Raw genomic sequence first — 18,862 nt, forward strand, 5'->3', positions numbered from 1 at the left:
TGCCATGTCTGGTGGCAGTGGCCTGTACCTGGCAACCTGCACTAGAGAGGCTAGAGAAAATTTTGTGCAGAGATTCATTTAGAAATTCATTTCAAGATCATTGATCTTGAAATAAAATGCACATTTAAAGATTTTATCTAGTAATACTAGGGTAACACCGCTATAACACTTTCTGTTACTCGAACACGCATTTGCATTCTGCTCTGCTGCCAAAATATCATCTTACACATCAAAAACATTCTTTGATGCCCTTATGATTGCTAAAGTAAGATAAAACGTATACGGGTCACATGCAATTATGCACCTCACTCTGTGAGTAATGATACTGGAAGTCTAAATGTGCAGGTACAAACTCTCAGCAGGCACTTTGTTTTTGGTTGCTTTTGACCTTCATTCAAATAATATTTGCACCAAAGGTTTAAACTGGTCGGACGTCTTCTCTGTGATCAGTGTGTATCTCACCTGGGTTTGCTCTGCGAGTCCTTTGATCCAAACCATCCCCTTTGTTTCTCGTCAGTTGCAGCATGGGCCCGCTCGCACTCATCCTTGGGCTGACTCTGTCCCTTCCCCGCATGAGAGAAAAAGTTCCTCCTCTGCTTTTTCCCCTGGAGGTCCCCCGCCTCCACTGTGGAAGCAAAGGACCATGACGTGGCTTCTGTCGGAGCAGCCTGTCCCAGGCGCTCCTCGTTTTCACCCAGCATCGGGCCGCTTTTCTCCAGAGCCGCAGCTATGGCTGCTTTTTCCTCCTCGCCGGGCTTGTCAAAGGACCAGCGGCGCCCATCTCCCACACCACCTTTAGGGAGATCTATGGAGGCCTGCTGACTGAGGTTCTGTAGAGACACGGAGAGAGGCATAGACTTCTGCAACAGTCCCAGGCCTAAAGAACCTGCAGGTTTTCCTGAGCCTGGGGCCTGGGGCTGCACGTTGTAAGAATGGCTTCCGTTGATGCAAACAGTGGGCTGAGGCACTGCAATGGTGATCTCACCGGCCTCATCACCAAACTCGCATTTGAGAGACGAAGACTTGGGCGACGTGTTTGCTGTGTGCTCTGCAAATCGTGGCGAGGAGGAGGGAATGGAAGAAAATTGAGAACAGAGGAAAACATATGACTTTACTCGATTAAACTTCAGCTGGTAAAGCCTTCTTGACATTTTCCTGACAATGTCTTTCAAAACAGAGCTGATCAGTGTTTCTGGCAGACAAAGGTGTCAATGAAAATTTACCCACGATTGCAGAATCTTTTCTAGAAACTGTGCTTCGTAGTGCAGCTTTTTAAACCCTGCTCTCAGTGTAGATGAGATTTCAGGGAGCACAACTATCAAGAAATAGAACTTCCACATGTATAACTTTAACTTAAAGTCTGTGACATTTACAGAATAACCTCGAAAACTCTTGCTAACAAATATTTCTGTTCCTTTGGTTGAAACACAACAGCTAACAAATCCATGTTCTAGACATTATCATACAAGAAGAATATTTCACTTTGATACTAAAGTGACAACAAGCTCACCTGGGCTGTTATCTGCTGTCAGGTTGCTGCTGTTACTGGGCGAGTTAGAGAGATCGGACACCACCACGCTGATACCGGCCGTGGGACTGAGGCTCCCACCCCGTGATGATGACTCGCTGCTCTCCGAGCCCAGGGACGTGCTGGACCGAGTGTCGGACGATTTTCGCAACTTTCCCCTCAAAAAGAAAGTTCTCATCTTGCTCCTCCGGACCTCGCCCCCTTCGTCGTCCTCATAATCCTCCTCTCCGCCTCCGTCGCTAGGAAGTCTTTGGCGCATGCGGTACAAAGAGCCATACCCACTCGGCAGGACGGCCGAAGAGGAGTCCTCGTCGCTGGATCTCCTCTTGCCTTTCATGCGCTCCTTCAGCTTGCCGAAGGTGGAGGCGCTTTTATCTTTGATGACAAGGTCGTACATGCTAGCTGTCAGGTTGTCGCGGGTGAACTGGATGGTGACTTGAATGTCTCCCCGTTCCTTCTCCTTCTTCCCAGTCTTCGAGTTGAGCCTGTACCACCTGCAACAGAAAAGAATCCATTTGCATGATTAACACACAAACACTATCACTCTCCAGTGAAAAGGCGTGTGAAAAGAAGTGAAAAGAAGCTGTATTATAGCATATTCAAATGTGCTGCTTTTCACTAGTTCATATCATCTTAAAGTATGTGTGTTCTGACTATCAGCAAAGGCTTATTTTTTATAGCTTCATGTTATTTGATACTTAAAACTGGGCTTCTGTGCGTGCCCGGAAAAGAGCTGCAGAGTGCGAGGAACTATTTTGTGCACCTGTGGTTCCAGGTGCTCGTCACGGATCTGACAGCTGACCAAATCCAGAACAACCTCCTGAGAAAATATATTATGCATCATATTGAAAAATGCACAGGTGCATCTTTTTTCGCTGTCAATAAAAATCCAAACACAGAGCTGAAATGTTCTGGTGTTGATTACTCTTCTTACTATAGTAACAACAACTCAAAGTGCTTTTGTGACGAATCACATTAACAATTAGTTCGCCGCTGCGTGCAGCCATGAAGCAGTGTGAATGACTGTATTGTGATCATGAATGGGGCTAATCTGTCCTCGCACAGGGTAACAGGGTGTGTGAGTGTCTGCGACCTACTAATACCAAACAGCTGTGCGTCCTGACATACCACAATACCCTGCGGGAGGCCCCTTGTTTTTGTTGTCAGGGCCGGTGAGCAAGAACAATGAAGTAAAACAATGCTCACTTCTGATGTAACACTCAGCGCCCCACATGAATATGAAGGCCTTAAAAGTGTGTGGAACGGTGCCACCAAGTTCACTGCACTGTGACTCATAGGAAAGTCTCATCTGATCTGTAGTGACTGGTTTAAAAAAAATTAAATGAGTGAGAAAAATTCCCCAGTTAGCATAAATATGCTGCCAACGGGAAGTTGTCAGCTCTGTCAGGAAGACAAACAAACAGGCCTCAAACGGGTATCTGCTTATAGATTTTTCACTTCCTGTGCTACTGGGTGGCCACATTATTATAAACCTCACACCTCCACCGCATCGTCTCTTTATTCATATGTGCATTACGAAGCTGAGGGGCAAATACGTAACCAAAGTGAACATTCACCATTGTTCTGAGAAAGAGTACAGACATCCATAGATATAAAGCAGGGTATCCACACTATATTCAAGCTCCATTTGGAGAGACAAAAATACTTTCTTTGTCAAGTAAACAACTATTTTTATATCTTTTGAAATATTCAGACAACTTAAGCTGGTGTTGTGATATAGTATATAAATTTGAGTCTTTTTAGACGAAATATTTCCTGCAATGAATTCTTCAATACAGTTTATCTGAGACGTTAAATAACGATCATTAACTAAATCAAGTGTGCTTACATGTAATTTTCTGATTGCATTAAGTGGTTGTGAAACTTCTTATTGCACAAATGACAAAACAGGATGTTAATAAGGTTGTCGAAATTGCTTCATGATCAACTACAAATGTTCTGTTGAGTAAACAAGAAAATCTAAATGTCGTGCACTGGAAACTCAAACGTGCAACTGAGGAAAGTTACAAGAACAGAGGTTTAAGAATCAAAGGCAAAACATGAAAGCTCCAACATGAAAGAAAACGGGGACTACCCCACTCGTGTATGAGAAAGGAACCTTACACATTCGCCTTCTTAGAAACCAGAAAGCTTTTTATTTCTCCCCCACGGGATCCCTTCCTTTTTTCTCTAAACCTCCACTGTGACTCTGCAGAAACACTGAAGTTGAAAATTAACACGGGTGTTGCTGCATTGTTGCAACATTGTGGCACAGGTTTAGCATGTTGTCATGCTAACATCATGTGCAGGGAGTGCAGAATTATTAGGCAAATGAGTATTTTGTCCACATCATCCTCTTCATGCATGTTGTCTTACTCCAAGCTGTATAGGCTCGAAAGCCTACTACCAATTAAGCATATTAGGTGATGTGCAACTCTGTAATGAGAAGGGGTGTGGTCTAATGACATCAACACCCTATATCAGGTGTGCATAATTATTAGGCAACGTCCTTTCCTTTGGCAAAATGGGTCAAAAGAAGGACTTGACAGGCTCAGAAAAGTCAAAAATAGTGAGATATCTTGCAGGGGGATGCAGCAGTCTCAAAATTGCAAAGCTTCTGAAGCGTGATCATCGAACAATCAAGCGTTTCATTCAAAATAGTCAACAGCGTCGCAAGAAGCGTGTGGAAAAACCAAGGCGCAAAATAACTGCCCACGAACTGAGAAAAGTCAAGCGTGCAGCTGCCAAGATGCCACTTGCCACCAGTTTGGCCATATTTCAGAGCTGCAACATCACTGGAGTGCCCAAAAACACAAGGTGTGCAATACTCAGAGACATGGCCAAGGTAAGAAAGGCTGAAAGACGACCACCACTGAACAAGACACACAAGCTGAAACGTCAAGACTGGGCCAAGAAATATCTCAAGACTGGTTTTTCTAAGGTTTTATGGACTGATGAAATGAGAGTGAGTCTTGATGGGCCAGATGGATGGGCCCGTGGCTGGATTGGTAAAGGGCAGAGAGCTCCAGTCTGACTCAGACGCCAGCAAGGTGGAGGTGGAGTACTGGTTTGGGCTGGTATCATCAAAGATGAGCTTGTGGGGCCTTTCCGGGTTGAGGATGGAGTCAAGCTCAACTCCCAGTCCTACTGCCAGTTTCTGGAAGACACCTTCTTCAAGCAGTGGTACAGGAAGAAGTCTGCATCCTTCAAGAAAAACATGATTTTCATGCAGGACAATGCTCCATCACACGCGTCCAAGTACTCCACAGCGTGGCTGGCAAGAAAGGGTATAAAAGAAGAAAAACTAATGACACGGCCTCCTTGTTCACCTGATCTGAACCCCATTGAGAACCTGTGGTCCATCATCAAATGTGAGATTTACAAGGAGGGAAAACAGTACACCTCTCTGAACAGTGTCTGGGAGGCTGTGGTTGCTGCTGCACGCAATGTTGATGGTGAACAGATCAAAACACTGACAGAATCCATGGATGGCAGGCTTTTGAGTGTCCTTGCAAAGAAAGGTGGCTATATTGGTCGCTGATTTGTTTTTGTTTTGTTTTTGAATGTCAGAAATGTATATTTGTGAATGTGGAGATGTTATATTGGTTTCACTGGTAAAAATAAATAATTGAAATGGGTATATATTGGTTTTTTGTTAAGTTGCCTAATAATTATGCACAGTAATAGTCACCTGCACACACAGATATCCCCCTAAAATAGCTAAAACTAAAAACAAACTAAAAACTACTTCCAAAAACATTCAGCTTTGATATTAATGAGTTTTTTGGGTTCATTGAGAACATGGTTGTTGTTCAATAATAAAATTATTCCTCAAAAATACAACTTGCCTAATAATTCTGCACTCCCTGTAGATATAAATGTACAGTTTAAGTATCAATTGAATTACATTCTAAAGTATAAGCTATAATGTTAAAATAGCATGGATTATTCTCGTCAGTGACCTCCTGACCCAGTATGAACCTTCCAGATCCCTCAGGTCATCTGGATCCGGTTTTTTATCAGTTCCCAGAGTCAGAACCAGACACGGAGAAGCTGCATTCAGCTTTTATGCTCCTTATATCTGGAACAAACTCCCAGAAAGCCTCAGATCAGCTGAAGCACTCAGTTTATTTAAATCCAGGTTGAAGACTCTTCTACCTGCATTTGAACAAAACACCAAATCCACACTGTTAAGCTTAAATTTCAAAACATACATTTTAACTACTGATTTTATCTACTGTTTTTTTTTAATCAATTTTAAATCATGCTTTTTATTTGTTTTTGTTCTTTAATGTCTCTGTAAAGCACTTTGAATCACCTTGTTGTCATTTTCCTAGGGATTAATGAAGTATTCTGATTCTGATTGCAGATTGGTTTAGATTACTTGCTGCTGAAATCTTAGATGACCCAAGAGTGTAAATATATGCTGCACATGTATGCTGCTAATAAAAAAGCTGCAGAGGCCAAGAATGAAAACTTTGTGGGGGGCTTGTTTCTATTTAGAGAACAACGTGCACAGCACTACAAGACATTAATAACACATTCAACAGTCAGGGTTGTTATCTTCGCTTAACGCCAATAGGCAAAAAATGCTTAACCTATGAGATAAACACATACTTATGAGACAAATTAGCATTTGCCAGCTTACCAAGCTCCATCAGTCCAAGAAGCAAGACTGGAGAGGATTTAGTTTTAGACCAAAATGTTGAAAAACTGACATTAAAAAAAGATATTTAAGATTTAGAGCTAGTAATTAAAGCATAAATAAGTGTTTTAAATGCCTACATTTTGACTACAGCACCTGGTCAAAATGTAACATTATATTGAAGACACAATATAATGGAGAAAAAAAAGACTATGGAGTAGGACTGACAGACTCATGAACCCAACATGAAATCATCTAAATCTAATCAGAATACCAAACTCTCTTCTCTTCAATAGGGATGGGTATCAAAAACCGGTTCTTGTTGAGAACCGGTTCCCACTGTTTCAATTCCTTGGAGTTGTTTGCCATTTTTGCAAACGATTCCCTTATCGATTCCAGTCGCCCCGAATGACGTCACCACGTTGCAGAGCATCATTTACCTGGCAGGAAACACGGCGCATAAGCGGCTCAAACGCTCAAAAGTTTGGTTATACTTTACGAGAACGGATGACAACAGGGCAACTTGCAATACTTGCAAAGTAGAGATTTCATTTAAGGGAGGAAACACTACGAATATCCAAAAGCATTTGCTCACAAAACACACGATGACCTTAAATGAATGTTAAACAGAATCGAAAATGGAATCGGAATCGTGAAAATCTTATCAATACCCATCCCTACTCTTCAACCAATCTTCTGTTTGATTACAGAGGAACAGAGACGAGAAAGTCGTTTCTGGCAACAACACTGGCGTAATAGTAGGCTGCAGAGAAGAAATAACACAAGTCATATAATTCACTGCACAGCCTGTTATGTAATCATCATCGTCCTGCCTCTGACCTCAAGTTCAGCCCTGAAAACATGGTAACACCCAAGAAGAATGTCACTGAAAACAATTAGTAAAGCAACTCTAAAAGTCAAACTCCAAGAGGCGCGACTAATGAGCAGGTGGAGCTCGGCGTATAAGGAGAGAGGAATGCTTTTTACGGCCCAAGAACAAGAGAACTATACCTCACAGAAATGAGGCAACAATGGAAATCTGCCACTTGAGCACGTTGTTTTCATTAACGAACCAGATATCATTCACACACATGAAAAAGGCGTAGGCGGGAGCAGCACTCCAATGAAGCAAATACATACAGCCTATAAGCCTGGGTCTTATGTTTCTACGTTTGCTGAATGATGAGTTTGAGGCTGATTTAGTCTAATCCAGATAAGGTATTTATATTGGCGCGTTTCATTAAGACAAATCCTTTTAAGGGATTATTGAGCAACATGTCAACAAAGTCAATTCCTCAGCTCTGAACTTGTCTATTTTCTTTTTAATGTTTGGAGCCAAAACAGATTTTTTTTGTGTGGGCTCATTCTCCTGTCACTAATAATATGTCTCAAACGCCTGTTAGGTGTGGTTTCGAATTTCACATCGACGTGTCAACAATAGTATCGGTCCTCCTCCTGGCACGTCAGCCGAGGTGGGGTTCACATTCCAAACACAGGGCCAGGGAAGCTATGCAAGGTTTCCTCAGGGATACTTAGTACTACAGCCACCATCACTAACATTACAGGGATTGTAATTCATTAAAAATATGTACATCTTTCTCTAAACCTGCACACGGTAACATTTTGTGCCTTTGTCTTCTCAAAATAACATTTCTAACTGGTCATATAAAAATAAAGAAGTTGCAAAATACTTAAAAGGCCACGTACAGTTCCGTTGTACGTGCACCTGTTCTTGCCTGATGCATGACTAAGCTTGACAATAATAAATGTGAACAACAAGTAAAACACACAAGAGGCCCAAATACAGAAACTGCAAGAGAGACAAAAGCAGCAACCTACATTTTGTAGCCCACATACTCAGGCAGAGCACAGCCTGCTACCGAAGAGGAGCCAGTTTCCCAAAAGCATCATCCCACACAGAAACTGTATAGTTCACTAAGGCCATCGTGCAAACACGGTTTTCGTTATAAGCACTAAGTGAAAACACAATAAAGATGGAAAATGTTCTTCTTGTTTTTGGGAACTTGTGGAAGTCTAAACAGGCTTTTAATTGTCATAAGAGAGGGAAAAATGCCATTCCAGAGCTGCAGAGCATAACTACACATCTGCTTCCCCATCTTGGGAAAACAGGAAATCACAACACTCCACCCCATCCCAGCAACACACCACCATCTCCTCAATCTCCCTGATCTACCACAGAGCACACAGGAAGATGTTCCCACTCTGAAGCTGCTGTCTTATTGCAGACTTCAACTTACAGGCTATATGTCAATCCCTAGAAACCACCCTTCGGAGCAGACGAGAGCTGAAATTACAACACAAGTAGGCTATCAACTCGTTTCATCCAGTGTGTAGTCGGCCTCTGTGAGCCTCTGTGGTATCGGGGCCAGACACAAGAGTGAAGAAACTTTGTCACTTCTCGAACAGTCTGTCACATTTAGAAATGAAGCTAACAGCTTTTCTAGCAGCTCTAGAGGGCTGTGCTCATGCTAACGCACAAGGACTTCAGTAGATGAGAGTATTTTTGAAACAAAAACCTTTACCAAAATTTCCAACACACTACAAACTGCTATATTACAGCGTAATCCAAAAAAACCCCCAAAAAACACAAGGTTTTCTTTTTAACAATACTCTGTTAGGAATCGTCATCAATGTTCGGCTCTAGTGCTGGCAGGGATTTTCTGTTGGGGGGGGGGGGGGGGGGGGGGGGAAGGTAAGAAAAGGGTCAACTTTTTATCCAAAATGATGAAATGATTCAGCAGAAAATTCATAAAATAATGAACAATTACAGCCAAAACAAAGGATATAGTGAAAAAAATACAGCAGTCAGTGGTCTTCAACAATGATAGCAGACCATCACCTCCATATCATATCCAAGTGCATAAAAAAGGATGCAAGCAGTGTTGTTCATTTGAGTTACCAACACTGAACACTTCCCATTACACCTTTCTGAATTAATTAGGCCAACAAGCCCTTCAGGAATACTGTGGGTAATACTGGTAATATGCCCTGGATTCCTGCTTCCTCAGCAGAAGAAGCAGACAGGCTGTGAGACCCAAACCACATTCCACATCTGGATGCTATGAGCGAAAAACCTACCGACCAACTTCCCTCCCAATTCTTTAAAACCACATAGTCGCAGATACATATTAGGGATAAATGAGTGATAAATAAACCTGGACATGAATGCTCGTTGTATAAAAACTAGATAGACTGCAATAACAGACAGAAAAAAAGAATCCACAATAAAAGAAAATGCAAAATAAAAATAAATGCAGATTACAGAATACTAACGCAGGCTATGCCAAATAATACATTGTAATCAGGTTTTAAGCTATATCTACAAGAATCAGGCACTAATATGCAAGGCCACCAGAAGACATCCAAGAACATTTTTTGCAACGCAAAGTTTGCCACATTCTTGCCACCACTGCGTTCCAGTGTTTCAGTCTGAAAAGTAGCCGAAATGTGACGCTCGAGTCTGCCAGCTTTCCAAGGTTTATGTACAACAACTACCATTAAATATCTAAGTACCGAGTAAGAAAGAAGCAAATGAGAAGAAAATTAGGCAACAGAGCTAAGACTTTCAGGACGGGGGACTCAATGGGAAACTTAAGCAATCGGGCATGTATAACTTTTCCCTATCATCTTTCAATAAACTGTATTTCCCTCCTGAATGACTACTTAACTCACCAGTGATGCTCTGCAAGTAACAAAGAGGTATTCACTACAGATTAACTCACATTATCTAACCCCTTAAATTACCTTAGTTTAATCACATCACTACTCATTACCTTCATCATAAAAAAAATTAAAATCAGGGGATTGTTCATCGACTTACGTAGAGTCTAATAAACTTAAGAGATTTCTCATGATTCCAAATGTAATTTGGTCATCAAGGAAAAGCAAGAATGTTTGCATTTTTAATTTTAAAGTAGTGATTACACTTCAATCTTGACAAAAAGCAAGCATTAGCTATAAATACAAACTCCAAAGGTACCCCTCACTGCCACTGTTAGTAACCACTATACTGATGATATTATACAATATGCCACACTATGGCACAATGCTAATACTAGAGAGGAGCTAACCTGGCATCACTTTAAAATAACTTTACATTAGCATGCTAGCTATTTGACTAGCTAGAAATACAGGAAAAGGCAGCAATGTTAGCTGACCTAGATCTGGAAGCAAGTCAAACTCATCTAGCAATTGTGGCCTGCTACAAAATATTAGCAAACAAAACAGCAGTCATCCTCTATGTGCGCCTCCTCTCCTTTACTTTCTGGCTTTGTTGAATACAACCAGATGGTCTGATGAGATTTTTGTGATGTAGACACACACTGCCTCTCCATCACTCAGGAACATATCCCTCGAACGACCAGTGGACTCCTGCATACTCGGCTATCTGTATAATCTATACAGATTATTGTCTGAAAAATCTCCATGGAAAATTTTCCCAGAAAGCCATGCTACATTTATATTATCTAGGGTGACTTAACAGGTCACACTGTTATATAACTTTTAATGTCCATTAGACTAGATTTTCTCCAGCTTGTAGCTACTGAAAGTCTGTTGGCTCTTAGCAGAGGATTTTTCTGGATCTACATCTCTCTCTCTCACACACAGAAATAAACACACCATCTTCCTGCCTCACTCAGCAAATAGACGTTCAGCTCTCAGGCCTGAAACAACATCACAGATTTTCTTCCTACACATACACAACAGGGCAGGGAACTGTGACAGAGAGCCGATACAAAGAAGAAGTTGTAAAGCACCAAATCTAAATATATAATCTTAGCACAACAAGAAGCACTGAACCAGTAAAGAATCACTGGCAGGCAGCAAAGAATAAATAAATAAATAACTGAATAAAAGAGCTGACATTTATACTCTTGGGAAGAAACTTGATTATAAAGGAAACCTGAATATGGCAAATCTGATAATCAGCAAAAGCCTGGCAAAATGAATTTTCTGTTAACAACATGGGTTCCCTGGTATGCATGCTGCACTGGCAGGGCCTTTGTAGCTTCTTCCTGACAGACCCAGTAGGGGAATTCACCGAACGCCCACCTTTCCAGTAATCTGCTCTACACCAGTAATGCAAAATGCAAATATGCTGTGGTCACTCTTTTGAAGGAAGATCCACTTCTATCTTTGTTTCTTGAAAAGAATTACTGAAGGAGGAACATATTTGATATGTTTTCTTTTACTTCTTTCATTGCTAACTATGAATATAAACTGTGTTTTTAATACTCTTACATACTTGTGTAAAGCTTCTCTGTTACTACAAAAAGTTACCGAACCTAGAGTGCTTATTGATTGAAATTGCCTCAGTTTTCACTGTAGGCAACTTTCACAATAGATAAATGATTTATCATTTTGCAGTCTTACAATGAGTCACAACTCCAATATTTTCAGTGCCATGCATATTCAAACTAAAATAAAAGGTGAAAATCTCATTTAAACCAGTTACTAGATATATTTGATGTATTTAAAAAAATTCATTACCATTGATTTTGTCATGAATTAGGAACAAGTCAAGGTACTAAACACCGTTTTAGCACCAACTTAGTCATTTTGTACCCTTCAACAAATTTGATACCTTTTTGAATATTTGAGCAATTAATATTGAAACTCTACTACCAGTAAACACTTGATTTTGATAGCTTTTCTTAATTTGTTAAGCTAGCAATAGATAACTAGCTTAAGCTAACATTAGCTACATGATAAGGTTGAAAACATTGTCACTATGGGACTTTTTGTTTTAGCTGACTTGTTTAAAGAAATTAAACCAATACATGCACTTGATGACACATACATACAAGACAAACTGGCAGCATCCTCATTGGTTTCATACAAAAATATGGTATAACACTTTTATTAAAGCATTAAGCTAGCCAGTCCTGGAGAAACAGAAGCTAGCAAGTAACGCAACCTTTCTGACCTACAGACACAATAATGTAGCTAAATTGTTTAATGACATATTCCTTGAAGTAACAATTGTGCTACTCAGTTAAACGTATCGGAGGTTGCAACTCATGTTAAAGATAAACACTTGGTTAAATTCATTACCAACACTTTTCCTCTCGCATTCTTGGGTTTTAAAAAGGCAAGTAAGACTCCATCTAAGTCAAAAGGCTCAGCTCAAAGCGAAGTCCTGTGTTAATGTTGAATTACAAGTTGTTTATCGATTCATTTTTAACAGAATCACAAGGCAAGTCAAATGAGCAGAGTTAACTCATGCAGTCCAATATAAATGCGTCCAAATTTAAAGCTCATTCCTCATTTCCACTCACTGACTGGAACATGCTGATTCAGAAGTACACTGTATGGAAAATGATGAATCCTGCAGACAATAAAAGTCAGAAAATAGGGTGGCTGGGGGGGTAGAAATATACAGTGTGATGCTTCAAACTCTTCCAAAGGGCTAACTATTAAAATCTGTAAAGTTACAGATGCACACCTTGCTTCTTAACCTCTGCTAAAATAATTACAAGGCTGTTGTCACTGCATTATTCTGTGTTTTCCCATTAAATTGCATGGCAGTCTAAAAGGAAAGGTCACTTTTAATCTCGTTTCATGGTTGTTGAGTGAGTTGAAAAGCTACCGGTTCTCTTTCTAACCTTATGTAAGCCGTCTATCAGTCGTACTTTCATCATGTTTTTATTATCAGATTTTACTGCCATCATTTATGTTTCCCTCTAGATTTGATCACCATCCAAAAAAAACTCAACTAACACAAACAGCACACTTGAGGAAACCAATTTTGCATTGTGTATGTCAAACTAGACTTCTCGTCTTTCTCATGTTCATTTTCCTTAAAAATATTTAAATATTGTCACCTTAATGATCGTATATGTATTCAAACCATGTATACAATGAATGGAAAGTTACATAAAATGATCAACCTGATGACAAAATGTTCTCCAAAGCAGAAGATCACAGTAATGATGGAGAGGGGTACGTTAAGTGTCAAGCATCAACTGTCAACTCAAACTGAATATTAATAAACTGAGCTGTTTTGTCCCATTATCACTGTAACACTTTATTTTTATTTTCTGGTTTCAACAAACAGTTCAGTTCAATTTGGTTTTGAACTTTAGGGTTGCATTCGGAAGGGCATTCGGCATAAGCTCTGCCAAATCAAGCATGCGGAGCGTCCCGCTGTGGTGACCCCTTGTGAAGAGGGAGCTGCCAAAAGTAGCTACTACATTTAACAGGGTTCTATCAAAACACAATCTACTGAAGTTGTTCATTAGTTATGATCACTAGCGTGTACAGCACTGTACATCTAAAAAAAAAGAAAAGAAAACGAAAAACATGTCAACAATAACACAGTTTGACTTGAAGAAAAATAGTATTTTTGTACCAACAAGGTGATTCCCAACGAGCTATTAGCCGAAAACTTTGTATATCTCAGCATGGTGTGCAATTTGAAACAGAAACTAGACAAGTGGAGGCGAAAAGAAAAAGTAGTAAGCCTAAAAAACAAAAGAAAAACCATCTTGAACAGTATTTGAAAACAATATTCTTCAGTTGGTCCATCTACTGTTAGAGGAATTCCAGTGTACACAAGAACTGAGCTTAAAAGCAGTGGCAAGAGGTCCTAGAGAGTGACGAATCTTAATATTAGTACATTAATATGTATAAGGGAGTTAGGAGAGAGACACATCAGTGAGCATCTACAGCAATCTGTAAAACACGGTGGAGGCTTAGTCATGGTTTGAAGCTGCATCTCAGTCAGTGGTGTTGGAGAACTTGTAAAAACTGATGTAAATATGAACACGCAAAGTAATGTCAGATTTTAATGCACCATGCAATATCGGTTTTGAATGCAGCTGATTGGCTACTGCTTCATTTTTAAGCATGTAATTGATTCCAAGCATATGGACAACACAGTAAAAGCATACCTTGATAGAAAAACACACAATGGACACTGTCAGTCATGGATTGGCCTCCGGTGTGGGATCATCTTGACAGAATGAAACAAAAGGCAGCTAAAATCTAAAGAAGAGCTTTGGAAGACCTTCCAGAAGCCTGGTGAACTTCCTAAAGAAAGCTGCCTAAGTGAACTCAGACTATGTTGACGAATTAAAGTAAGTAAGTCATACCAAATATTGACTATCAAGCTTTTTAGAATTGTACAAACTGTGCTTTTGATTTATATACTGTATTTCCATGCATGTTTGCACATTTCAAAATGCACCTATTTCATAAAACATAACAGGCAGTTCAAGACTTTTGCACAGTACTGTGAATCTCTTATTAGCTTATCTGTACTTCGCTAGCTTCCATATTTGTTAGACAAAGCTCTTATGAGAGTTTTTGTTTGAATCAAACTTTAAAAACTGGTGCACTTGAGAAATACAACAGGTTCTGCAGAAAACACATTAACATGCAGCAAACAAATACTACTTTTCTCAGAATGAGAATAGCCATTATCCTACAAAATGAAAAGCCAATACACTCAGGGGGGTTTGTTGTAATAACCTGACAAGGCCTAATACGACCAGAGGCTTATAGTAGTAGCTAGTAGTTGGAAGTATCTTTTTAAAATGAGCAAACTTTTCTATTTGTTCTAAGTTCCTGTTTGAACATTTCCCATGATTTAATGCAAGAGTAGTCAGAACATACAGGATCTGATTGTGTAGCAAAACTCAGAGAACAGGGAGCGAGCAGATGCTGAATACCTTCAGCCCACAGGTAGCCTTTCTTGTCTTTAAATTATACACGCATTGGCTGGGTATAGTGTTTTGGTGTTGGAAGAATAAGAAGAAATGTCTAATTATAAGCTTTTTTATGTATCAAAGTCAACTATTGTAAATCGTCGTGTTCAAATGTTTGTTTTGGGGGGTCTTTTGCAAACCTTCTAGCATATATTTTCTCTTCAGTAGCAAAGACGAGAATTGAAGCTGGAAGCTTTGAAAGCTGCTGGTGTTGCTAATAACCAGTGAACATTCACTGAATCCCACGTGAAGACACTGAATGTACCACAGCACCAAACTGCTGACACATCATCATCATCACAGGCTGGCTCTAACCTTCAATTGACCAGCTCCAACAGGGCCGACTGGAGGAGACTTGCTCCCCTTTCGTCTCAAATTCATGGCTCTGTTTGACTGAAAGCACACTTAGGTCAGGTGGCAGTCACTTAAAAGATTTTTAAAAAAACTGCTTCATGTGGCATTTTGTTAGCCAACACGACAAAACATAACATCTTTTAGTGTGGTGTCAGCATGATGGGGCAAGATCATGTACCAGTTCTGAGTAGCACTTATTGCTACTGTCAGATATAACAACTGGACTTACTTTTTTATTGACCCTGGTTTGGTGGATGAAAAGTAGAAGGGAAGCTCGTCAAGTTTTGGAGCAGTGGTACGAACACGCAAGCAGTAGGAAAACCTTTAGGTATCCAAAACCTTCCTGTAAATGTCAGATCTTTTGCTAAAAGTGCCTTTGAACCATCAGTGCAAAACCCACCTTTTTATCTAACAGCTAACTGCTTATGTGCCATTATTACTCAACCTACAAATGTCACACATTTCGATATTCTCTGAAGGTGTTGAAAGGTGTTATCAACAAAAAAAGAAAAGAAAAGCTCCTGTTTGCACCATTAGAGAGATGCACAAAAAAAAAAGATTTCTGTTACCATGAAAAAGAAACGGAAAGATTCCTCCAAAGATTTATCACCAAACTTCCTGCTGTAGTGGGCGGGGCTTGTGTGAAACAGCATGTTATTGCTAAAAATACCTTGAAGCTTTATTGGGATCATGTAACTGTTGGTTAATCCCTGGATTTGGGACAAGCATTAATCCAGCTCTACTCTATGCCTCAGCTATGGGGAAACAACAGTTGTTGTTGGTGGGGTTTTTTCTTTTCTAAAGAACCGACCGCAAGCAGCTGATGATGTAAACATTGTGGAGGATGTGAGGTTTGCAGAAGTTGTAGGGGAGCCTTGAGCCTCAGTGGGGAGTGCGCTGATGGTTGCTAAGAGTTAGTTTGGTCTGTCTGTGGGAGGAGGGAGGGTGTGTCTGCAGGGCCCTGATGCAGCACCAGAGATTTGACAGCTGTGTTTGTATCTAACAACAAACTGTGTGGCGAGTTAAACGGGACAAAAAGCGGACTGGACAAGAAAAACACCCTTGACGGGTTCAAGGGATATGGGAAATTAGATAAAACAACAACACGTGAAAGCATATCCACGCAGCTTTTTTGCCACACTGTAGCAGGTTCTCGTACTAAAAACACACACACAACTATTACAAACGGAGACAGTTGGACTTACTCGTTTTTCACGCATCTACTTTCGAGAAAGACTTTATCCAGAGGGATCACAGCCTGTCCGAGGAACACGTCCAGCCCAATGAGCGCCCTGTGCATCACCGTCAGGATTAGCTCGCAGCTCCCAGCCGGGTATCCGCTCTGCCCGCCGCTCTCCAGCACACCGGGCTGCAGCTCGAACGAGCACTCCTCCTTCCACTCCGGCTCGGTCGTCTTCTCCGCCACGCCGGTCGAGTACTTCTCCTTCCCGAGCTGGATGATGGTGTACACATCGCTGGTGCCGTGCTTGCCCTTGCCCCGTAAGCCCCTGCCTCTCAGAACCGTCACCTGGACGTGTGTCGGTACCCATTTCTGGTCCTCCGGTACGTTTAGCGAGGACATGTCCGTCCCCCCACCTCCTCCCTCCAGACAGACAGAACGACAAACCGACCGGCTGCGCACACACCGAGAGAGAGAGAGCGAAGGGAGGTGGTGGTGTCCGCCGCTTCCTCCCGGTTCTGGTTGTGCACAGTCACATCAGCTCCGGGGTCGTCGGCGGGCGGTGCCGCATTATGGCCGTCTGGCGTCTCTACAAAGTTGCCGTGGTTGCCGGTTGTTTCGTGCCCGGCTGCTCCTGCGATTCTTCAGTCTGCTCTGCGGCAGCAGCAGCGTCCGTCCCTGCCTCTCTCCCCCTGCCGCACGGGCCTGTCTGCGGCCAGCGACGTCACGCCTCTCTATCCTCCTTCTTCTAATGCAGGACGAGGAAGTTCAGCGCCGACTCGACACATGGCTGCATGCACGGAGAAATCACACACACACACGTGCCTGGGCTGTAACGTAGGGCCCGATGTATCCCCTGGGTGAAAGCTATTATTCAAGCATCACATCAACAACACTCCGCCCTTAACCTGTTTGTCTGAGTTACAAGCTGCACAACTACAAAGCCAGACGAAGTTTCCGTGACAGCGTGTGCCAACATAACTCCACCACAGCACACCAGAGTTATTAGAGTTTCCTATTTTTTTGTTATTATTATTTTGAGCTCAATTTAACTTTTTTGTTTTTAATTCAGTTTAGTTTTTTAGTTTTTTGTTAGTTTCACTTTAATTTTAGCATTTTAATTTTAGTGTTGTGTGAAATCTTGGCTTTGCTCTGATACCAAGTAAATACAGGGCCAGTATTACTGATTCCAATTATGATATGCAGTGGAGAGCAGTGTGTCATGATTTATCATTTATGAGCTGAATTTTCATTCATTTTAAAATTCTGAACACATTTTAATGACCACTCAATCACTTTGAGGTTTACTTTACCAATAATTTGTTAATACAAAAAAGCATCTTTCAGTTGTTCATGTATTTTGAGTTTTAAGGAGACCTACAACCAATCGCGTCGCTCTATTATCAATAGAACACAATGAAGTGGATTAGTCCTAAATATCAGATCTTTCAGCAGATTGTGTCGTGGATACTTAAGCCTCCCATTTAGTGTTAAAATTTATTGATGTAGAGACCAATAATTTCATTCAGGGTTTACAGATCAGTTTGCTGACTGTTGTTTGACCACTTTTCCATCACTTTTATCTCAGTGTAATTCACTTCTAGACTGTATCTTTATCCACGCTGGTTGGTTTTCCATCACTGATCCATACAATGGGCAGATTGTCAGTCATTTATGATGATTTACAAATACTTTGTCTGAATTTGGATCGAATAACTGCAGAATTACATGCCTTCCCGATCATCCACTGTGTTAGCAGTATGCTAACACTTAGCTTCACACATCAGCTGGCAAGCTTATGAGTTCAAGTGTTTTCTGAAGACCTTTGGTTAGTTTTTCACAAACAGAGTATAACATTGTGTTTCTATTAGCATTGTGTACTTGTACAGAAGACCTTTGGGTATCTGTAATGATAAAAAATATAAAAGCCACGTTGTTTTAATCAGTCCTGCAGGCAGGATTTCCCCCATCGAAAGTGCCAAAGGTCATGACATTAAGTCAACAATAACTGGCATGTAGGTGACTACACGGATATTATTGGCACATCCTGTGTCACATGATGGTTTCACCGTATTTAATGTTTCCAGAACTCAACCGCAGATTATCACTTCTTGAAGGCTGTTTTTTCTAATGACACAGTTTGGCATAAATGTCAGTATATTCTTTCTCTCTGTAACAGGAGATGCACCGTCCCTTACTGAGTTCCCAGTCAGAGCTTGCCTCATGTTTACGGCATGTTTTAACCGATTGTGGTTGCTCATGTCATTTGTCAGGCTGTTTGCTGTTTACGGCTTCACATTTATGCCAGTTCGTTCTGTTTTCTTTTGTCCTGTGCTGACTTGTGGTCCTCTTACCCGTCCTCCACACTTTTCTCTTCACCAGTCAGACCCCCGTTTGCCTCTTAGCAGCTGTCACTGTGAAGAAGA

The 18,862-nt window shown here is 41.0% G+C and overlaps 1 protein-coding gene across 4 annotated transcripts in view; it reads right to left on the reverse strand.

Annotated features, from left to right (window-relative positions):
* rab11fip5a (RAB11 family interacting protein 5a (class I)) overlaps positions 1-17,337 on the reverse strand; it is a 29,883-nt gene extending 12,546 nt beyond the window's left edge. For all 4 annotated transcript variants that reach the window (XM_004554803.4, XM_004554802.4, XM_004554800.4 and 1 more), the window contains exons 1-3: positions 16,462-17,337; positions 1,511-2,022; positions 463-1,048 (exon numbers count right to left, since the gene is read on the reverse strand). In XM_004554803.4, coding sequence (XP_004554860.2) covers positions 463-1,048; positions 1,511-2,022; positions 16,462-16,838 — 1,475 coding nt within the window. In that variant the 5' untranslated portion in view covers positions 16,839-17,337. The remainder of the gene's footprint in view (positions 1-462; positions 1,049-1,510; positions 2,023-16,461) is intronic.
* Positions 17,338-18,862: the final 1,525 nt, after the last annotated feature.

Source organism: Maylandia zebra, linkage group LG19 (assembly GCF_041146795.1).
Source record: "Maylandia zebra isolate NMK-2024a linkage group LG19, Mzebra_GT3a, whole genome shotgun sequence".
NCBI lineage: Eukaryota > Metazoa > Chordata > Actinopteri > Cichliformes > Cichlidae > Maylandia > Maylandia zebra.